This window comes from Salmo salar, chromosome 10, assembly GCF_965601325.2.
Source record: "Salmo salar chromosome 10, fSalSal1, whole genome shotgun sequence".
Classification (NCBI taxonomy): domain Eukaryota; kingdom Metazoa; phylum Chordata; class Actinopteri; order Salmoniformes; family Salmonidae; genus Salmo; species Salmo salar.
Window position 1 is genome coordinate 110,741,060 of NC_138300.1, and position 24,662 is coordinate 110,765,721.

At 45.4% G+C, this 24,662-nt stretch overlaps 1 protein-coding gene across 9 annotated transcripts in view; it reads left to right on the forward strand.

Annotated features, from left to right (window-relative positions):
* LOC123724018 (E3 ubiquitin/ISG15 ligase TRIM25) overlaps positions 1–13,986 on the forward strand; it is a 31,663-nt gene extending 17,677 nt beyond the window's left edge. For 2 of the 9 annotated variants that reach the window (XR_014379135.1, XR_014379139.1), the window contains one exon: positions 363–3,509. Coding sequence is in view for 3 of the 9 variants with exons in the window: in XM_082957377.1 (XP_082813503.1) it covers positions 6,074–6,218; positions 6,391–6,604; positions 7,366–7,489; positions 10,930–11,084; positions 12,845–12,860 (654 nt within the window). In the remaining 6 variants the exon portion in view is untranslated. Of the gene's footprint in view, positions 1–362; positions 6,219–6,390; positions 6,605–7,365; positions 7,490–10,929; positions 11,085–12,844 lie in introns of those variants that run through there. The other 7 variants (XR_014379140.1, XM_082957377.1, XM_082957376.1 and 4 more) reach the window with 7 other exon arrangements.
* Positions 13,987–24,662: the final 10,676 nt, after the last annotated feature.

The following is a 24,662-nucleotide window of genomic DNA, read 5'->3' on the forward strand; positions in this document are numbered from 1 at the left end:
AAGGGCTGTTCTTATGTATGACGCAACGCGGAGTGCCTTGATACAGCCCTATATATTGGTATATTGGCCATTGATATATTGGCCAAATACCACAAACCCCCAAGGTGCCTTATTGCTATTATAAACTGGTTAACAATGTAATTAGAGCAGTAAAAATAAATGTTTTGTCATACCCGTGGTATATGGTCTGATATACCACGGCTGTTAGCCAATCAGCATTCGGGGCTCGAACCACCCAGTTTATAATGAAACTAGAGACTAACCTGGTGAAATAAAAAAAATCTAATTCTATGACTGTTTGGGTATGGTATGTGGCTATTTATGTGTGTTTCACTGTCTTTATGTTTATGTGTGTTCCCAAGAGTGCTCCTGTGACCGGCAGGGGGACGGAGGTGACCCAATGCCCTCTGGACAGCCCGTGTCTCTGTGTACCGCTCACGGGGCATTGTCCGGTGGTCACGCTGTGTGACGAGTGTGCCGACAGCTTCTGGAACAATAAGGGAGAGTCTGGGTGCCAATCGTGCAAATGTGACCCTACCAACTCCCTCAATTACCACTGTGACAAGGCAAGGCCTCTATACTCCCTAGCACAGTATTCTATACTATTCTATATCAAACAAAGTATGGTAAACTGAGATTTATTTTCCCATACTATATTGGTAAGCCTTCATATTTGACTCTTCGGGTGTCTGGTCAGTGCCAGTGCCATACTGAGTTTGGAAGCAGACAGTGTGATGAGTATGAGGAGAATCACTTTGGGAACCCTGGCCTGCGCTGTGTCAGTAAGTTGTGGCCAAAAGTGATTCATTGATGGGTCTTTTAATTCTTAGCACCACAAAGCGAGACAATGCTGTTGTGTATAGATTTCCCTTCCCTCCTTATCCTGTCTCCCTAGCCTGCGACTGCAAATGGAGGGTACCGACCGGCCTGCCTGCGACCCATTGACGGGTGAGTGCCTGTGCCGCATTGGTGTGAAGGGCATCTTCTGTGCCCCTGGGTATGACCAAGTCTTCCCTGCCTGCACCCCGTGCCAACCCTGTGCTGTCCTGTGGGCGGACAACGTCACCGACGTCCACCGTGTCGCCCAGAGGATGTGTACCTTTATGCCTTGCAATGGCGAGAAACTGGAGCCAGGATACAGAGTCGGTGGCAACGCATGCTGGAGATGCACTCCAAGTTGGACTATCTGGTGAACCTGACTGGGAGATTTCTACCCCAGGTGAAGGATGTGGAGAAGTTCTGTGTCAGAATCTCGTATGTAAATAACAGTCTCTCATCTTTTTTCATTTCTGAATATTATTATTCAACATACTCTTACCATGAGTTGAAGTGATTTATACTATACTTTGACAGTTATCTTGGAGCTGTACACATTTTCCTTTGCTCTTTTTCCATCCTCGCAGGAAGCTCAAAGACACCATAGATCCCTACTCTCACGCCCTGACCTGAGAGAGCCATTTTTCTCTGTTTGTTAGGTCAGGGTGTGATATGGGGTGGGCATTCTATGTATTTATATTTATATGTTTTCGCCAGGTATGGTTTCCAATCAGAGGCAGCTGTCTACCGTTGTCTCTGATTGGGAACCATACTTACGCAGCCCTTTTTCCCTCCTTGAGTTGTGGGATCTTAGTGTAGTACTGCTCTGATAAGCCTGCAAGCCTTGACGGTCGTTTACCATTGTTTATGATTTTGTTTAAGTGTTCTGAGTTCAAATAAATATCAAGATGAACACTTACCACGCTGCACCTTGGTCTACTCCTTTGGATAACCGTTACAGAAGATCCCACCACCAACGGACCAAGCAGCGTGGTCAGGAGGACTGGACTTGGGAGGAGATCCTAGACGGGAAAGGACCCTGGAGTCAGGCTGGGGAGTATCGCCGTCCGCAAGAGGAGATAGAGGCAACAAAAGAGAAACGGCGACATTACGAGGAGCTAGCCCAACGACGGAAGCCCGAGAGGGGGGAGGGCGCACGGGAAATTGGCGAAGTCGGGATTGAGACCTGAGCCAACTCCCCGTGCTTACCGTGGGGAGCGAGTGACCGAGCAAGCACGCAGCCAGTGCGCAGCCACAGCCCGGTGCGCTCGGTGCAAGCTTCCCACAGTTGCCGTGCTAGAGTTGGCAGTGAGCCAGGAAGAATTGTGCCGGCTCAGCGTTCCTGGTCTCCAGTGCGTCTCTTCGGCCCAGGTTATCCTGCGCCAGCTCTACGCACGGTACCCCCCCGTTCACCAGCACAAACCAGTTCGTCCTGTGCCAGCACTCCGCCCTTGCTGGGCTAAAGTAAACATCCAGCCAGGACGGGGTGTGCCAGCCCTAAGCTCCAAAGCTCCAGTGCGCCTCCACGGCCCAGTATACCCTGTGCCTGCTCTGCGCCCCCAGTCTCCTGTGCGTCTCTCCAGTCCGGTGAGACCAGTTCCAGCTCCACGTAGGAAGCCTCCAGTGATGATCCATGGCCCGGAGCCTGTAGGGATGATCCATGACACAAAGCCTCCAGTGATGATCCATGGCCGGAGCCTGTAGGGATGATCCATGGCACGAAGCCTCAAATGATGATCCATGGCCCGGAGCCTGTAGGGATAATCCATGGCAAGAAGCCTGTAGGGATGATCCATGGCCCGGAGCCTGTAGAGATGATCCATGGCACGAAGCCTCCAGTGATAATCCATGGCCCGGAGCCTCCAGTGATGATCCATGGCACGGAGCCTGCAGCGACGCCCTCCAGTTCGGAGCCTTCAGCGACGCTCCCCAGTCCGGAGCCTCCAGCAACGCTCCCCAGTCCGGAGCCTCCAGCGACGCTCCCCAGTCCGGAGCCTCTAGCGGCGGTCCGCAGCCCGGAGTCTTCAGCGGCGGCCCGCAGCCCGGAGTCTTCAGCGGTGGCCCGCAGCCCGGAGTCTTCAGCAGCGGCCCGCAGCCCAGAGCCTCCAGCGACGGTCCGCAGCCCGGAGTCTTCAGCGGCGGTCCGCAGCCCAGAGTCTTCAGCGGCGGCCTGCAGGCCCGGAGTCTTCAGCAGCGGTCGGCAGTTCAGAGCCTCCGGCGATGATCCACGGTCTGGTTCCTCCGGCGACACAGAAGCGGGGGGATCAGCGGGCGGAGTGGGGGCTACGCCCCGAACCAGAGCCGCCACCAAGTATAGATGCCCACCCAGACCCTCCCCTATAGGTTCAGGTTTGCGGCCGGGAGTCCACACCTTTGGGGGGGGGGGTACTGTCACGCCCTGACCTGAGAGAGACGTTTTTCTCTGTTTGTTAGGTCAGGGTGTGATATGGGGTGGGCATTCTATGTATTTATAGTTCTATGTTTTGGCCAGGTATGGTTTCCAATCAAAGGCAGCTGTCTACCGTTGTCTCTGATTGGGAACCATACTTAGGCAGCCCTTTTTCCCTCCTTGAGTTGTGAGATCTTAATGTTGTACTGCTCTGATAAGCCTGCAAGACTTGACGGTCGTTTACCATTGTTTATGATTTTGTTTAAGTGATCTGAGTTCAAATAAATATCAAGATGAACACTTACCATGCTGCACCTTGGTCTACTCCTTTGGACAACCGTTACACCTATGGCATCATCATGGACCTAACGTCTATTCTAAACACTGAGATCGACAACATCCGAAGTTCAAGATACCATTGGATAACTTAAAGGACAAAATCAGCGAGGAGCCAACAGTAGATACAGTGAAACTGCAAGGTACATATGGCCATATAGTTCGTTTTTTTTATCATTTGGAATTCACTGTAATTTCACTGTGTATGTAGAGCAACTTGATCAAATGTAAAGTGTGAGTATCTGATTGGTGGTGTTAGGTTCTAATTATCAGAGTAAGAACTCGACGGACACTATGAAAGCTTAAACCAAGTTTATTCTACCCTAAGGATCGAACAGCTGAACCGACAAAATACATATTCACACAAGCACTGATATTTAACCCTTTCTCCTATGCTGAGTCTCCTCCTACACATCTGAACAGCCAATGCATCTCTGTTGCTAGACAGAACCTTAGTGATACCTGTTCTTCCTCACTTCATCTGACCTGACCTCTGCCCCAAAACGCTCACTCCTCCCAACTCACGGCTGTCATGTTGACTCGTACCAGACGGTGCCTTTCCTCCTCCCATAGGATCCTGTTGGTGTAGGTTCCTTGTTCCTTGTCAATCATTTGCTTATTGGTGAAATCAGCATTCAGACAATATCTTTAGGTAAATCAATCAAAGACCATTATTAATGCAATTGCAGACAGAAGTTGACAACGGGAACATAGCACGCATGTTTCCGAGTAAGTTCTGCCAAATAGGAAAGGGTCCAAGTTGCTTTAATATGCTTGCAGTCAACCCCTAGTGATGTAACTGCCTACGTCAACACCATGCATATACAGTTATACAAACCTGCAGGAGTGTTCCTGTGTTTTCTAAGGGCTCAGCAGTAATTTTCCACTCCCCAAGTTGCTTTATAGTGCTATGTCTGACTAGTCTCTTATCTCTTTCATTCCTCTGCAGGGTTCTGTGTCTATGAATCTCTTTTAGCCTTGGGGCGCTTTCTCACAGACACCCTGTTTTGACAGCAATAACTCACACATCTCTCAGACCGTTTCTTATAAGAAGCAGAGACTAGAGAAGAACTGTGGAACAATATTAAACCTTATAATGTATATATGTATTGCTAATCTGTAGTCCAGGATCCTATAAATGTAGTGGGGGGGTCTTATAGCCCTTCCCCTTCTATTGATACAACATAAGCATAATCAATTATTATAATACATCAATAATTTGGTGCAGCCCCTATTATGACCCCAAGGTGACCCCCCCATCAATCCCTAATGGCTAACAATAACATATCTTGACATAATGTAAACGTTATAAGTTGCCCTCTCTCCCTCAGTGAAAGGAATAAGTATATTTCATAAGTCAAGAAATCAGAACCCAAAAGTGGGGACTTTAATTTTGATGCTGATCCAGAGGCCCTGGAGGAAATCAGGAAGCAGCATGCAGACTTCATGGCTGATGTAAAGGAGGCCAATAGGGCCCTGGAGAACTCCATGGACACACGGTAGGAGGTCCAAGACCATCTGTCCAGCTATAGCCGCTTGGGAGACATGGAGGTGCTGGAGAAGAATGTCAAGGCTCTGAGTGTGGCCAAGCTCAACAAAAATGTGAGTGTCCCTTATAGTAGTGCTTGCACTGCATGCATCAAAAGAGTGATGTGTTAGCGTGAATGTCAGTCTGTTTCAATTGTCGGCAACCCTATGTTCATAGTCAGCCATGGAAATATTCTGATTTAAAGGCCCAGTGCAGTCAAAAATGTGATTTACGTATATATTTCCACACTATGAGGTTGGAATAATACTGTGAAATTGTGAAAATAATGATCATTCCCTTTTAGTGTAAGAACTGTTTGAAAAGACTGCCTGAAATTTCTGCCTGTTTTGGTGGGGTAGAGTTTTGGCCTGCCTGGTGACATCACCAGGTGGTAAATTAGTTAATAGACCAATAAGAAACAGAGTTCCAAACCTCTCTGCCAATAACATCATTTTCAGTTTTCTCCTCCCCACTCAGACCACTCCCAGACAGTCCTGGTCAAATTCTTGCTTGATAAATTGCTATTTGCTAAGCAATTTATGTTTATTTTTGACAATTTTAATTGAATACACTCACAGAAATGTACTTAAATGTTACCCAGAAATGATTTGATTTTGAGATAATAATTAAACACGTCTATATTGGACCTTTAAACCATCTTACATTGGACCTATAAACCATCTTACACTGTGAGGCTCTTAGATCTGTGGAGCGCCAGGCGATGAGGAATGCTCCAAGTCAGAGTGGGGGGGTGCGCTGTGTCGTGACATCCTGGGACAGAGAGAATGTGGGGGTCCTACGTGCAAGGGCAGTGTCCCTGTGAGCCACAACACCACAAAAACAGCAGACAACTAGACAATGGCATTGTAGACTCCAAGATCAAGGCATATTTCCCCAAAAAACTCAACAGATGTATTTATTTTTTCCTTTTGATTTAAAATGAAAATATCTATTTAATACACAATAGTGTATGACACAAGTCTCAATCTATCCTGTTCAGATCAATGAGGCCAAACAGAAGACTAAGGACACCCATCACCAATTGGAGGAGATACAGAAGAAGATCACTGACAGCAAGGATGACGGGGAGAAGAAAGGAGAAGAAAGACACCAAGGACCTCATTAAGAGGGTCAAAGACTACCTCACAGGTCAGTGTGGAGGCTAACTGGAAATAACTACATCACAGGTTAGTGTGGAGGCTAGCTGGAAATAAGCTTACCTCACAGGTCAGTGTGGAGGCTAGCTGGAAATAAGCTTGACATTTCCATGCAAAGATCCCTTAAAAAACTTGATTTGTTGAATTTACTTGTTGGTCCGAAGTATCAGATGAGATGGTGGCACCAGAGGACATGGAAAGGTTGGCCAAGGGTGTTCTGGCTATCCAGCTGCCGGGCTCTCTAGACGACATCCTCTCCATGATCCAGAACATCCGGGGAATGCTGGCCAACTTCACTGAGTTCAAGGAGGATCTGAAAAAACTGGAGGACCAAGCCAAGACAGCCCAGGACCTACTGGAGAATGCTCTGGATATCAGGTTAGCCAGTACCACATATACTGAATATGAGTGACTGTCACTTTCTATAAACCTTTCTGCTAAATTACCATATTTGTACCATGGTTGTCAATGTATTAGGGACAGAACCAGGGGTATTGATGTTACGGATATCAAGAAAGCCATAGTGGCCACTGAGAAATCACAGGACGAGGTTGAGCGAGAAGGCTAGAAGAACTTTTAAAATGTCATCCTGAAATATAGGTGAAGCATGTCAAAGACAAAATGACAGATGCCGAGAAAAAGGGCAAATCATTACATACAACCGAGTTGGGAAGGGAGATCTGCTGGTCTAAGGCTGGTGGGTGGGTGTGTGTGTGTGTGTGTGTGTGTGTGAGAGAGAATGAGAGTGTGTGTGTGATTTAAGTGCTTATCAAGACTGCTACCACACAGTGAAAGCTACATTACTGCTTTATGAAAACACACACACAGAAGGCTGGAGAAGGCTAAGGAAAGCAATGACATGGCGCACGAGATGATTCAAGAGGTAATTCTCTCTTTCTCTCTCTCTTTCTCTCTCTCTCTCTTTCTTTCTCTCACTGTCACACTCTCTTTCTCCAACTTTCCCTCTCTCTCTACCCATTCCTGCTTGTGCGTATTTGTATTAGTCTAAACATCCATCAGATATTCACTCTTCAGCTCTCAGAAGAAAGTATGTTCTTTCTCATAACTGTATATATCTGTCATGACCCCCAGATTGAGAAGAAACGGAATAACACAGAGACTAACTTTAACTCCTCTAGACCTCCAGAGATGCTGGAGGAGATTGAGGCTCTGAAGAAGAAGACAGAGATGAACAGAGAGCAGGCGGAGCAGGCCAAAGCGGATGTTATCACAGCCCTGGGTAGCGCTACTAACACAAAGGAGGTACGTTGTGTGTGTCCACTTACTAACCACTACTAACTACTCGCCAACCAGCAACCACTAACCACTACTAACTACTCACCAGCCGCTGACCACTACTCACTACTCATCAACCACTGACCACTTATAATTACTCACCAACCAGCAACCACTGACCACTACTAACTACTCACCAACCAGCAACCACTGACCACTACTAACTACTCACCAGCCGCTGACCACTACTCACTACTCATCAACCACTGACCACTTATAATTACTCACCAACCAGCAACCACTGACCACTACTAACTACTCACCAAACACTGACCACTACTAACTACTCACCAACCAGCAACCACTAACCACTACTAACTACTCATCGAACACTGACCACTACTAACTACTCACCAACCAGCAACCACTAACCACTACTAACTACTCACCGAAAACTGACCACTACTAACTACTCACCAACCAGCAACCACTGACCACTACTAACTACTCACCAACCACTGACCTCTACTAACACTACTAACTATTCACCAACCAGCAACCACTGACCACTACTAACTACTCACCAACCAGCAACCACTAACCACTACTAACTACTCACCAGCCGCTGACCACTACTCACTACTCATCAACCACTGACCACTTATAATTACTCACCAACCAGCAACCACTGACCACTACTAGCTACTCACCAACCAGCAACCACTGACAACTACTAACTACTCACCAACCAGCATCCACTGACCACTACTAACTACTCACCAACCAGCAACCACTAACCACTACTAACTACTCACCGAACACTGACCACTACTAACTACTCACCAACCAGCATCCACTGACCACTACTAACTACTCACCAACCACTGACCACTACTAACTACTCACCAACCAGCAACCACTAACCACTACTAACTACTCACCGAACACTGACCACTACTAACTACTCACCAACCAGCATCCACTGACCACTACTAACTACTCACCAACCAGCAAATATTGACCCAAACTATCTACTCACCAACCAGCAACCACTGACCACTACTAACTACTCACCAACCACTGACCACTACTAACTACTCACCAACCAGCATCCACTGACCACTACTAACTACTCACCAACCACTGACCACTACTAACTACTCACCAACCAGCATCCACTGACCACTACTAACTACTCACCAACAAGCATCCACTGACCACTACTAACTACTCACCAACCACTGACCACTACTAACTACTCACCAACCAGCACCCACTGACCACTACTAACTACTCACTAACCACTACTAACTACTCACCAGCCGCTGACCACTACTCACTACTCATCAACCACTGAACACTTATAATTACTCACCAACCAGCAACCACTGGCCACTACTAACTACTCACCAACCAGAAACCACTAACCACTACTAACTACTCACCAACCAGCAACCACTGACCACTACTAACTACTCACCGAACACTGACCACTACTAACTACTCACCAACCAGCATCCACTGACCACTACTAACTACTCACCACCCAGCAACCACTAACCACTACTAACTACTCACCGAACACTGACCACTACTAACTACTCACCAACCAGCATCAACTGACCACTACTAACTACTCACCAACCAGCAACCACTGACCACTACTAACTACTCACCAACCAGCAAATATTGACCCAAACTATCTACTCACCAACCAGCAACCACTGACCACTACTAACTACTCACCAACCACTGACCACTACTAACTACTCACCAACCAGCATCCACTGACCACTACTAACTACTCACCAACCACTGACCACTACTAACTACTCACCAACCACTGACCACTACTAACTACTCACCAACCAGCATCCACTGACCACTACTAACTACTCACCAACCACTGACCACTACTAACTACTCACCAACCACTGACCACTACTAACTACTCACCAACCAGCATCCACTGACCACTACTAACTACTCACCAACCACTGACCACTACTAACTACTCACCAACCAGCATCCACTGACCTCTACTAACTACTCACCAACCACTGACCACTAATCACTACTCACCAACCAGCAACCACTGACCACTACTAACTACTCACCGAACATTGACCCCTACTAACTACTCACCAACCACTGACCACTACTAACTACTCACCAACCAGCATCCACTGACCACTACTAACTACTCACCAACCACTAACCACTACTAACTACTCACCAGCCGCTGACCACTACTCACTACTCATCAACCACTGACCACTTATAATTACTCACCAACCAGCAACCACTGACCACTACTAACTACTCACCAACCAGCAACCACTGACCACTACTAACTACTCACCAACCAGCATCCACTGACCTCGACTAACTACTCACCAACCACTGACCACTACTAACTACTCACCAACCAGCAACCACTAACCACTACTAACTACTCACCGAACACTGACCACTACTAACTACTCACCAACCAGCATCCACTGACCACTACTAACTACTCACCAACCAGCAACCACTGACCACTACTAACTACTCACCAACCAGCAAATATTGACCCAAACTATCTACTCACCAACCAGCAACCACTGACCACTACTAACTACTCACCAACCAGCATCCACTGACCACTACTAACTACTCACCAACCACTGACCACTACTAACTACTCACCAACCAGCATCCACTGACCACTACTAACTACTCACCAACCACTGACCACTACTAACTACTCACCAACCACTGACCACTACTAACTACTCACCAACCAGCATCCACTGACCACTACTAACTACTCACCAACCACTGACCACTACTAACTACTCACCAACCAGCATCCACTGACCTCTACTAACTACTCACCAACCACTGACCACTAATCACTACTCACCAACCAGCAACCACTGACAACTACTAACTACTCACCGAACATTGACCCCTACTAACTACTCACCAACCACTGACCACTACTAACTACTCACCAACCAGCAACCACTGACCACTACTAACTACTCACCAATCACTGACCTCTACTAACACTACTAACTACTCACCAACCAGCAACCACTGACCACTACTAACTACTTACCAGCCGCTCACCACTACTCACTACTCATCAACCACTGACCACTTATAATTGCTCACCAACCAGCAACCACTGACCACTACTAACTACTCACCAACCAGCAACCACTGACCACTACTAACTACTCACCGAACACTGACCACTACTAACTACTCACCAACCAGCAACCACTAACCACTACTAACTACTCACCAACTAGCAAACATTGACCCAAACTATCTACTCACCAACCAGCAACCACTGACCACTACTAACTACTCACCAACCACTGACCACTACTAACTATCTCACCGTGGTACTAAGTGGTGAGTATAAAACTAAGTAGTTATGCGTTTTATTTTATTTTTTACTTGTTATTTGCCAGGATCTCGAAAAGGTGATAGCTCTGTTTGATAAGCTAAAGGAGGGGAACACAAACCAGGACAGTAATGAAGTGGTCATCGAACACCTAAAGAACATTACTATGGAGGCAGAGAAAATCACAAAATACCTTCAAGATAAAATTCAACAAATTTGGCTGTAAGTCTCAAGACCTTGAAGGGGCAATCTAATATTGGTACATACTTTTATTTACTTTTAAATGACTGATTCATTCTTGAAGAGTATAACATATAAATGCCTCATGAGCTTAATTCAACTGTCGTACTGCATCTTATCTGAAAAGGTAAACTACTCACCAACCAGCATCCACTGACCTCTACTAACTACTCACCAACCACTGACCACTAATCACTACTCACCAACCAGCAACCACTGACCACTACTAACTACTCACCGAACATTGACCCCTACTAACTACTCACCAACCACTGACCACTACTAACTACTCACCAACCAGCATCCACTGACCACTACTAACTACTCACCAACCACTAACCACTACTAACTACTCACCAGCCGCTGACCACTACTCACTACTCATCAACCACTGACCACTTATAATTACTCACCAACCAGCAACCACTGACCACTACTAACTACTCACCAACCAGCAACCACTGACCACTACCAACTACTCACCAACCAGCAACCACTAACCACTACTAACTACTCACCGAACACTGACCACTACTAACTACTCACCAACCAGCATCCACTGACCACTACTAACTACTCACCGAACACTGACCACTACTAACTACTCACCAACCAGCATCCACTGACCACTACTAACTACTCACCAACCACTGACCACTACTAACTACTCACCAACCAGCAACCACTAACCACTACTAACTACTCACCGAACACTGACCACTACTAACTACTCACCAACCAGCATCAACTGACCACTACTAACTACTCACCAACCAGCAACCACTGACCACTACTAACTACTCACCAACCAGCAAATATTGACCCAAACTATCTACTCACCAACCAGCAACCACTGACCACTACTAACTACTCACCAACCACTGACCACTACTAACTACTCACCAACCAGCATCCACTGACCACTACTAACTACTCACCAACCACTGACCACTACTAACTACTCATCAACCAGCATCCACTGACCACTACTAACTACTCACCAACCACTGACCACTACTAACTACTCACCAACCACTGACCACTACTAACTACTCACCAACCAGCATCCACTGACCACTACTAACTACTCACCAACCACTGACCACTACTAACTACTCACCAACCAGCATCCACTGACCTCTACTAACTACTCACCAACCACTGACCACTAATCACTACTCACCAACCAGCAACCACTGACCACTACTAACTACTCACCGAACATTGACCCCTACTAACTACTCACCAACCACTGACCACTACTAACTACTCACCAACCAGCAACCACTGACCACTACTAACTACTCACCAATCACTGACCTCTACTAACACTACTAACTACTCACCAACCAGCAACCACTGACCACTACTAACTACTTACCAGCCGCTCACCACTACTCACTACTCATCAACCACTGACCACTTATAATTGCTCACCAACCAGCAACCACTGACCACTACTAACTACTCACCAACCAGCAACCACTGACCACTACTAACTACTCACCGAACACTGACCACTACTAACTACTCACCAACCAGCAACCACTAACCACTACTAACTACTCACCAACTAGCAAACATTGACCCAAACTATCTACTCACCAACCAGCAACCACTGACCACTACTAACTACTCACCAACCACTGACCACTACTAACTATCTCACCGTGGTACTAAGTGGTGAGTATAAAACTAAGTAGTTATGCGTTTTATTTTATTTTTTACTTGTTATTTGCCAGGATCTCGAAAAGGTGATAGCTCTGTTTGATAAGCTAAAGGAGGGGAACACAAACCAGGACAGTAATGAAGTGGTCATCGAACACCTAAAGAACATTACTATGGAGGCAGAGAAAATCACAAAATACCTTCAAGATAAAATTCAACAAATTTGGCTGTAAGTCTCAAGACCTTGAAGGGGCAATCTAATATTGGTACATACTTTTTTTTTACTTTTAAATGACTGATTCATTCTTGAAGAGTATAACATATAAATGCCTCATGAGCTTAATTCAACTGTCGTACTGCATCTTATCTGAAAAGGTAAGCTTGTTTGTAAACAATGTAATGTTGGTTAAAACTGTCATTTTGATCTCATGGATGGTCAGTCGTTGCATCCATTGCTCTGCCTATGAATTTTCAGTGTAGTTACATTTTTCCAGCCACATCCCTCAGCTGTTTACCAAAACAGTAGTGGGGTGACTGCTTTTGCATTATTGTTGTTTGAACTGCAGATTTCCCCCTTTTAAACAGAGGTGTCCAACTCCTTTCCGGGAGAGCCACTTGGTGTGCAGCATTTTATTCCACCCCAGCAGTAACAAACGTTTTAAAGGATCCACTAATCATTGTCTTCGTTTTCTCTTTGTCTTTGTTGTTTCGGACTTGGAGAAACAGATCCAAGACTTCAACAACAACAAAGAGGACAAAGCCATGGAGGTTGCCATGTTGTTGGAGATGGTGGAATCCCTCCGAAGGGAGATTGCCTCCCGTCTGGATGGGTACATTAACAGTACCTCCTAACACCCTAGGTGGATCAAGAGAGGAGGATTCAGGGTTCTATCTTCAAGACGGTATACAGGGTCACAGACTTCTAGCACTTATTATTATGCTGACTTTACACATTCATAAGCATGTCATTGCAGATGCCATAAGCAGCACTAACAACTTTTTATAATGCCTGTGTAATAATGATCATCAATTCTGTCAGTTCAAGAGATTTAAATTACATTCATTCATCGATCAAAGATATGTGTAATGGAATTGACCCTAAACTGTGACCAGTAGTAGTCAAATAAGTTATTTGCTATAATAATTATCTGATCTTGCATGTGCCAAATGGCATGGATATGTATTATTTTTACACATTAAACTTTTATTTAGTTTATTCTGTTTATTTACTGTTTATATTTACATGCTCAAAATGTTCTGTGTCTGGAACCTGTTCCTACTCTGATGTCATGTCAAAGATAGGTTCTCTCAGGTTCAAAGTTGTATTGTGTAAAAGGAATTTCCTCACATACTGTTCATTGCACCCTAGCCTTTCATCTCTACCTATCGAGTGTTGCAACTGAATTTAAGAGTGTAGTTCTCCTAATTATCCACATGAGGGCGTGTGGTGGTCATAAAACTGACAGAGTTGAGAGAGAAGCGCCCCCTCACTATCTTGTGATCGGTATTATTACTTTTCAAGCTGACCTAATTATCTGCTTACATGATCTTTGATGTTAAAAAAGGGGGAAAAGCTTTTATTCCTACCGTTTTCAGGTTTGAAGTTATTCTACCTCAAAAAAAAGAATCAAATTCCTACCCTAGTCTCTGGTGGAAGTAGATCTCTTTGTAAGATTTGACTGTTATTTTGTGAAACTGTGTATACTGAATTGGCCTGGTCAATACAGAGCTTGTTGCCGGCCTGAAACAATGTTTCCCCCCAGCCTAGCTGGGGATGTGATGATATTAAACACACTATCAGGTTTGGAATGGGTCCCTGCTGGGTTTGGAATGCAGCCATTTTTCACAACGTAATGTTCTCTCTCTCATTTAATGCACATTGCCCATTTTTTTAACTTGTAATATCCTAGATTTCTGTTGCTTTAAACTCCAGCATACACTTTCTCTCTCTCTCTTGCTCACTCTCACTCTCTCAATTTCCACTTAAAGGGCTTTATTGACATGGGAAACATATGTTTACATTGCCAAAACAAGTGAAATAGATAATAAACATAAGTGAAATAAACAATAAAACATTTACAGTAAACATTACACGCAGAAATGTTCCAAAATAATAAGACACATTGTCATATTATGTCTATATACAGTATTGTATTGATGTTCAAGTAGTTAAAGTACAAAAGGGAAAATAAATAAACATAAATATAGTTTTTATTTACAATGATGTTTGTTCTTCACTGGTTGCCCTTTTCTTGTGGCAACAGGTCACAAATCTTGCTGCTGTGATTGCACACTGTGGTATTTCACCCAATAGATATGAGCGTTTATCAAAATTGGATTTGTTTTCGTATTCTTTGTGGGTCTGTGTAATCTGAGGGAAATATTTGTCTCTAATATGGTCATACATTTGGCAGGAGGTTAGGAAGTGCAGCTCAGTTTCCATTTTGTTGACAGTGTGCACATAGCCTGTCTTCTCTTGAGAGCCAGGTCTGCCTTTGGCGGCCTTTCTCAATAGCAAGGCTACGCTCACTGAGTCTGTACATAGTCAAAGATTTCCTTAATTTTGGGTCAGTCACAGTGGTCAGTTATTCTGCCACTGTGTAGTCTTTATTTAGGGCCAAATAGCATTCGAGTTCACCCACTTTTTTTTGTAAATTCTTTCCAATGTGTCAAGGAATTATCTTTCATTTTCAAATGATTTGGTTGGGTCTAATTGTGTTTGTGATCAGAGCCCCAGGACCAGCTTACTAAGGAGGCTCTTCTCCAGGTTCATTTCTCCGTAGATGATGGCTTTGTTGTGGAAGGTTTGAGAATCGATTCCTTTTAGGTGGAGGTAGAATTTAACAGCTCTTTTCTGGATTTTGATAAATAACAGGTATCGGCCTAATTCTGCTCTGAATGCATTATTTTGTGATTTACGTTGTACACAGAGGATATTAATGCAGAATTCTGCATGCAGACTCAATTTGGTGTTTGTCCCATTTTGTGAATTCTTGGTTGATGAGCGGACCCCAGACCTCACAACCATAAAGGGCATTGGGTTCTATAACTGATTCAATTATTTTTAGCCAGATCCTAATTGGTATGAATTTTATGTTCCTTTTGATGGAATACCTTGTCTCTCAGATCGTTCACAGCTTTGTGGAAGTTACCTGTGGCACTGATGTTTAGGTCGAGGTATGTCTAGTTTTTTTATGCGCTCTAGGGCAACGGTGTCTAGATGTAATTTGTATTCATGGTCCTGGCAACTGGACCTTTTTTGGAACACTATTATTTTTTGTCTTACTGAGATTTACTGTCAGGGCCCAGGTCTGACAGAATCTGTGCAGAAGTTCTAGGTGCTGCTGTAGGCCCTCCTTGGTTGAGGAATGAGGCACCAGATCATCAGTAGACATTTGACTTCAGATTTTAGTAGGGTGAGGCTTCAAAACTATGAAATAACACATATGGAATCATGTGGTAAAAAAAAAAGTGTTCAAGAAATCGAAATAGATTTTATATTTGAGATTCTTCAAAGTAGCCACCCTTTGCCTTGATGACAGCTTTGCACACTCTTGGCATTCTATCAACCAGTTTCATGAGGTAGTCACCTGGAATACATTTCAATTAACAGGTGTGCCTTGTTAAATGTTAATTTGTGGAATTTCTTTCCTTAATGCATTTGAGCCAATTAGTTGTGTTGTGACAAGGTAGGGGTGGTAAACAAAAGATAGCCCTATTTGGTAAAAGACCAAAATCCATATTATTGCAAGAACAGCTCAAATAAGCAACAAAAAAAACGACAGTCCATCATTATTTTAAGACATGAAGGTCAGTCAATACGGAGCATTTCAAGAACTTTGAAAGTTTCTTCAAGTGCAGTCGCAAAAACCATAAAGCGCTATGATTAAACTGGCTCTCATGAGGACCACCACAGGAATGGAAGAACCAGAGTTACCTCTGCTGCAGAGTATACGTTCATTAGAGTTATCAGCCTCAGAAATTGCAGCCCAAATAAATGCTTCACAGAGTTCAAGTAACAGACACATCTCAACATCAACTGTTCAAAGGAGACTGTGTGAATCAGGCCTTCATGGTCGAAATGCTTGCAAAGAAACCACTACTAAAGGACACGAATAACAAAAAGAGACTTGCTTGGGTCAAGAAACACAAGCAAATGACATGAGACTGGTGGAAATCTGTCCTTTGGTCTGATGAGTCCAAATTTGAGATTTTTGTTTCCAAACGCCTTGTCTTTGACACAGAGTAAGTGAATGGATGATGGTGGTTCCCACCGTGAAGCATGTAGGAGGAGGTGTGATGGTGTGGGAGTGCTTTGCTGGTGACACTGTCAATGATTTATTTAGAGTTCAAGGCACACTTAACCAGCATGGCTACCACAGCATTCTGCAGCAATATGCTGCAGAAGAAAAACCCTTGAATGAGTTGGTGTGTCCAAACTTTTGACTGGTATTGTATGTTGAAGAGGGTGGTGCTTACGCCGCATCCCTATCTCACCCCCCGGCGCTGTGGAAAGAATACTGTGTGTTTTTTTGCCAATTTTAACTGCAAACTTGTTGTTTGTGTACATGGATTTCATAATGTGTTATGTTTTTCTCCCAACACCACTTTCCATCAATTTGTATAGCAGACCCTCTTGTCAAATTGAGTCGAGAGCTTTTTTGAAATTAACAAAGCATGAGAAGACTTTGCCTTTGTTTTGGGTTGTTTGTTTGTCAATTATGGTGTGTAGGTTGAATACATGGTCTGTCGTACTGTAATTTGGTAAAAAGCCAATTTGACATTTGCTCATTACGCTGAGGAAATGTACGCTTCTGCTGTTATTGATAATGCATAGGATTTTACCAAGGTTGCTGTTGACGCATATCCCACGTTAGTTATTGGGGTCAAAATTGTCTCCACTTTTGTGGATTGGGCTGATCAGTCATTGGTTCCAAATATTGGGGAAGATACCAGAGCTGAGGATGATGTTAAAGTGTTTATGTATAGTCAATTGGAATTCATGATCTGTATATTTTATAATTTCATTTAGGATACCATCAACCCCACAGGCCTTTTTGGGTTGGAGGGTTTGTATTTTGTCCGATAGTTCATCAAGTCAAATTCAAATCACATTTTATTTTTCACATGCAGATGTTAATGCGAGTTTAGCGAAATGCTTGTACTTATAGTTCCGACAGTGCAGTAATATCTAACAAGTAATCTAACAATCCCCAACATCTACCTAATACACACAAATCTAAAGGGGTGAATGAGAATATGTACATTTAAGTATGTGGATGAGCGATGGCCGAGCGGCACAGGCAAGGTGCAATAGATGGTATAAAATACAGGATATACATGTGATATGAGTAATTTAAGATATGTAAACATTATTAAAGTGGCATTATTTAAAGTGACTAGAGAGATCCATTTATTAAAGTGGCCAGTGATTGGGTCTCAATGTAGGCAGCAGCCTTTCTGAGTTAGTGATTGCTGTTTAGCAGTCTGATGGCCTTGAGGTAGAAGCTGTTTTTCAATCTCTCGGTCCCAGCTTTGATGCACCTGTACTGACCTCGCCTTCTGGATGGTAGCGGTGTGAACAGGCAGTGGCTTGGGTGGTTGATGTCCTTGATGATCATTTAATGTTATTGGAGAATCCAGTGAGTTCTGGTAGTCTTTAATAGTTAATTCTAAGATTTGTATTTGGTCATGTATATGTTTTTGCTGTTTGGTCTTTGTTATAGAGACAAAAAGATTGGAGAAGTGGTTTATCCATAGATCTCTGTTTTGGATAGATAACTATTCGCATTGTTGTTTGTTTAGAGTTTTCCAATTTTCACAGAAGTGGTTAGATTCTATGGATTCTTCAATTATATTGAGCTGATTTCTCTCTCTGTCTTTCTTCCTCTCTACCTTTCTACCTCTCTCACTCTCTCTTTCTTTCTCTCTACCTAACTTCCTCTCTTTCCAGGTCACTGCTCATTCTAGTTGTGGGGAGAACACGCACCACTTACTTCTCATGTCCTTTCCACCCAGCCGTTAATGTTAACGTTCCACCCAGCCGTTAATGTTAACGTTCCACCCAGCCGTTAATGTTAACGTTCCACCCAGCCGTTAATGTTAACGTTCCACCCAGCCGTTAATGTTAACGTTCCACCCAGCCGTTAATGTTAACGTTCCACCCAGCCGTTAATGTTAACATTCCATCCAGCCGTTAATGTTAACATTCCACCCAGCCGTTAATGTTAACGTTCCATCCAGCCGTTAATGTTAACATTCCATCCAGCCGTTCCATCCAGCCGTTAATGTTAACATTCCACCCAGCCGTTAATGTTAACGTTCCACCCAGCCGTTAATGTTAACGTTCCACCCAGCCGTTAATGTTAACGTTCCACCCAGCTGTTAATGTTAACGTTCCACCCAGCCGTTAATGTTAACATTCCACCCAGCCGTTAATGTTAACGTTCCACCCAGCCGTTAATGTTAACGTTCCATCCAGCCGTTAATGTTAACGTTCCATCCAGCTGTTAATGTTAACGTTCCACCCAGCCGTTAATGTTAACGTTCCACCCAGCCGTTAATGTTAACATTCCATCCAGCCGTTAATGTTAACATTCCACCCAGCCGTTAATGTTAACATTCCATCCAGCCGTTCCACCCAGCCGTTAATGTTAACGTTCCACCCAGCCGTTAATGTTAACGTTCCATCCAGCCGTTAATGTTAACGTTCCACCCAGCCGTTAATGTTAACGTTCCATCCAGCCGTTAATGTTAACGTTCCACCCAGCTGTTAATGTTAACGTTCCATCCAGCCGTTAATGTTAACGTTCCACCCAGCCGTTAATGTTAACGTTCCATCCAGCCGTTAATGTTAACGTTCCACCCAGCCGTTAATGTTAACGTTCCACCCAGCCGTTAATGTTAACGTTCCACCCAGCCGTTAATGTTAACGTTCCACCCAGCCGTTAATGTTAACGTTCCACCCAGCCGTTAATGTTAACATTCCATCCAGCCGTTAATGTTAACATTCCACCCAGCCGTTAATGTTAACGTTCCATCCAGCCGTTAATGTTAACATTCCATCCAGCCGTTCCATCCAGCCGTTAATGTTAACATTCCACCCAGCCGTTAATGTTAACGTTCCACCCAGCCGTTAATGTTAACGTTCCACCCAGCCGTTAATGTTAACGTTCCACCCAGCTGTTAATGTTAACGTTCCACCCAGCCGTTAATGTTAACATTCCACCCAGCCGTTAATGTTAACGTTCCACCCAGCCGTTAATGTTAACGTTCCATCCAGCCGTTAATGTTAACGTTCCATCCAGCTGTTAATGTTAACGTTCCACCCAGCCGTTAATGTTAACGTTCCACCCAGCCGTTAATGTTAACATTCCATCCAGCCGTTAATGTTAACATTCCACCCAGCCGTTAATGTTAACATTCCATCCAGCCGTTCCACCCAGCCGTTAATGTTAACGTTCCACCCAGCCGTTAATGTTAACGTTCCATCCAGCCGTTAATGTTAACGTTCCACCCAGCCGTTAATGTTAACGTTCCATCCAGCCGTTAATGTTAACGTTCCACCCAGCCGTTAATGTTAACGTTCCATCCAGCCGTTAATGTTAACGTTCCACCCAGCCGTTAATGTTAACGTTCCATCCAGCCGTTAATGTTAACGTTCCATCCAGCCGTTAATGTTAACGTTCCATCCAGCCGTTAATGTTAACGTTCCATCCAGCCGTTAATGTTAACGTTCCATCCAGCCGTTAATGTTAACGTTCCATCCAGCCGTTAATGTTAACGTTCCACCCAGCCGTTAATGTTAACGTTCCATCCAGCCGTTAATGTTAACGTTCCACCCAGCTGTTAATGTTAACGTTCCATCCAGCCGTTAATGTTAACGTTCCACCCAGCCGTTAATGTTAACGTTCCATCCAGCCGTTAATGTTAACTTTCCATACAGCCGTTAATGTTAACGTTCCATCCAGCCGTTAATGTTAACGTTCCATCCAGCCGTTAATGTTAACATTCCATCCAGCCGTTAATGTTAACGTTCCATCCAGCCGTTAATGTTAACATTCCATCCAGCCGTTCCACCCAGCCGTTAATGTTAACGTTCCACCCAGCCGTTAATGTTCCATCCTAAAGGTTTGGGGTCACTTAGAAATGTCCTTGTTTTTGAAAGACAAGCAATTTTTGTTGTTCATTAAAAAAACATCAAATTGATCAGAAATACAGTGTAGACATTGTTAATGTTGTAAATGACTATTGAAGCTGGAAATGGCTGATTTTTAATGGAATATCTACATAGGTGTACAGATGCCCATTATCAGCAACCATCACTCCTGTGTTCCAATGGCACGTTGTGTTAGCTAACCCAAATGTATCATTTTAAAAGGCTCATTAGAAAACCCTTTTGCAATTATATTAGCACAAATGAAAACTGTTGTTTGATTAAAAAAGCAATAACACTGGCCTTCTTTAGACTCGTTGAGTATCTGGAGCATCGCCGATCCACCTTTCATTATCCATTTGTTTTGTCTTGTTTTCCCGCACACCTGGTTTGCATTCCCTCATTACTCGTCTTGCATATAAACCTCTGTTTCCCCCCATGTCTGTATGTGGAATTGTTATGTGTAAATGTATGTGTACTCCAGGCTGGTTTGCGCCGGGTTATTGTAACCCGTATGTGTTTAGTTTTCTGAGTGCCATGTTTTGTTCGCCTCAATAGAGGGCTCCGTTTGCTACCCATTTCTGCTCTCCGGCGCCTGACTTTCCTGCAGCCAGTTACGCACTCCTTCACAGAATTCCACACCAGAATTATGGAGTCAGCAGGAGCAGGTACCCCTAGTAGCAGAGTCGAGGAGTGCGTCAAGGAGCACGCGGCGATGCTTCACCATCTCGGCGCCGCCATGGACCAAGTCGTCCAGATGATGGACCGCTGGGAGAGACAGGGAGTCCCTCCAGCTCCCCCACCAGCACAACAGGGGTCTTCACTACTCACCCCCTCCACACCCGGTTCCAGTGGGATTCGTCTCGCACTTCCCAGGGAGTGCGATGGGACGGCCGCACGCTGCCAGGGTTTCCTGCTGCAGCTGGATTTATACCTGGCGACCGTTCACCCGGCTCCCTCGGGCCGTGAGAAGGTGTCCGCCCTCGTCTCGTGCCTCTCGGGGAAAGCTCTGGAGTGGGCCAACGCTATGTAGGGAGAAGGAGATGCGGCGCTGGACCACTTCGAGGATTTTACCCAACGCTTCCGGGCCGTCTTCGACCCGAGGGTAGAGCGGCGGGTGAACGGCTCTTCCACCTGAGGCAGGGGACGAGGAGCGCCCAGGAGTTCGCGATGGACTTTCGGTCCCTGGCCGCCGGCGCGGGATGGAACGACAGGGCTCTGATCGACCACTATCGCTGCAGTTTGCGCGAGGACGTCCGTCGGGAGTTGGCCTGCAGGGACACCACCCTCACCTTTGACCAGCTGGTGGACCTGTCCATTCGGCTGGATAACCTGCTGGCTACCTGCGGACGTCCAGATCGGGATCTGTCGGTTCCATCCCCCAGCACCACCGCTCCGCTACCCATGGAGCTGGGAGGTGCTGCGCTCAGGGAGACAGGAAGAGGTTCCTTCCAGTGCATCATCTGTGGCTGCAGAGGTCACACTGCCGGTCGGGTTGGTTCCTGTGACATAGAAGTCCGTCACTGGCCGCGGGCAGCATTTGGTACTTTAACGCACGCACACATTCATCACTCCTCCCTGCTCCATTATCAGATAAGTTAACAATGTGGGTCGACACACAAGTTAACTTCTCTATCTTAGTACATACATTTCACACTTACGTCAGTAACCGATTAGGGTATAAAGAAATAAACAGACAAGTGTTCATATTTAATATAAGCAATATTTATTATACTTAGATGTTATGGATGAGCGCGTTGTTTGTTCTGTTCCTCTCTCTCTCTCCATCTCTGTAGTTTACGGGTATGCTGGATAAGGACCCGAGCTAAGGGAATTGGGCTGACTTTGTAGTGCCTGTCCGGAATGGCTCATTAATGTAAATGAGATGTTGGTTGACACTGTCAGTAGTGATGTAATTTTGTAAATGTTATATTTTGATGTTGTTTCATAAATGTGTTGCAATGTATATATTTTGGTATGTGTAGATAAATGGAAACTGTAGGTTGAATAGGTAATTGCTTAATTAATTAGTGTTAATTGTTCTGAGGGGAGGGGCTACCCCTACAAAACGAGCCTCTCTTTCAGTTCATGGAGAGGCATTTTGGATTGAGCTGTGGATGGGGCAGCATTGTTTTTAGCGGCCCCATAAGGTATATGTTTGATGGCAGTGCTGTTGTTTTTGTTCCGGAATCACTATGTAAATAAACACCTTTGCACAGAAGAACTTTTGCGGCTCCGCCATCTTTTTATTTTTTATAGAGGTTAGGTTTTCCAGTTTAGCCTTCTGGCCTACTCTACGTGACAGTTCCTCTGTCGTCCGGGTTGATGAATGCTCCATCAGTCTTCCAAGCCTTTGTGGACGAGATTTTCAGGGACCTGCACGGGCAGGGTGTAGTGTTGTATATCGATGACATTCTGATATACTCCGCTGCACGTGCCGAGCATGTGTCCTTGATGCACAAGGTCCTTGGTCGACTGTTGGAGCATGACCTGTATGTCAAGGCTGCGAAATGCCTGGTCTTCCAGCAGTCCGTCTCCTTCCTAGGATACCGCATTTCCACCTCAGGGGTGGAGATGGAGAGTGACCGCATTTCAGCCGTGTGTAATTGGCCGACTCCCACCACAGTAAAGGAGGTGCAGCGGTTTCTAGGATTTGCCAATTACTACCGGAGGTTTATCTGGGGTTTTGGTCAGGTAGCGGCTCCCATTACCTCACTGCTAAAGGGGGGTCCGGTACGTTTGCAGTGGTCGGCTGAGGCGGATAGGGCTTTTGATCACCTAAGGGCTCTGTTTACCTCGGCGCCCGTGCTGGCCCATCCGGATCCTTCTTTGGGGTTCACGGTGGAGGTGGATGCGTCCGAGGCTGGGATAGGAGCCGTGCTCTCTCAGCGCTCGGGCACGCCACCGAAGCTCTGCCCCTGTGCCTTCTCGAAGAAGCTCAGCCCGGCGGAGCAAAACTATGATGTGGGGGACCGGGAGCTGTTGGCTGTCGTCAAAGCGTTGAAGACGTGGAGACATTGGCTTGAGGGGGCTACACACCCTTTTCTCATCTGGACTGACCACCGCAACCTGGAGTACATCCGGGCAGTGAGGAGACTGAATCCTTGTCAGGCAAGGTGGGCCATATTTTTCACCCGTTTTGTTTTCACACTTTCTTACAGACCAGGTTCCCAGAATGTGACGGCAGACGCACTGTCCCGGCTGTATGACACAGAGGAGCGGCCCATGGATCCTACCTCCATACTCCCGGCCTCCTGCCTGGTGGCGCCGGTAGTATGGGAGCTGGACGTGGACATTGAGCAGGCGTTACGTGTAGAGCCCGCTCCCCTCCAGTGTCTCGCTGGGTGTCTGTACGTTCCGTCTGCTGTCCGTGACCGGCTGATCTATTGGGCTCACACGTCCCCCTCCTTGGTCATCCAGGGATCGGTCGGACAGTGCGCTGTTTGACTGAGAAGTACTGATGGTCCACATTGGCTAAGGACGTGAGGGTTTATGTTTCCTCCTGCTCGGTGTGCGCCCAGTGTAAGGCTCCTAGGCACCTGCCCAGAGGTAAGCTACACCCCAAACCCGTTACACAACGGCCTTGGTCGCACCTGTCGATTGATTTTCTTACCGATCTCCCCCTCACAGGGTAACACCACGATCCTGGTTGTTGTGGACCTTTTCTCTAAGTCCTGTCACCTCCTCCCTCTGCCCGGTCTTCCTACGGCCCTACAGACTGCGGAGGCCTTGATTAC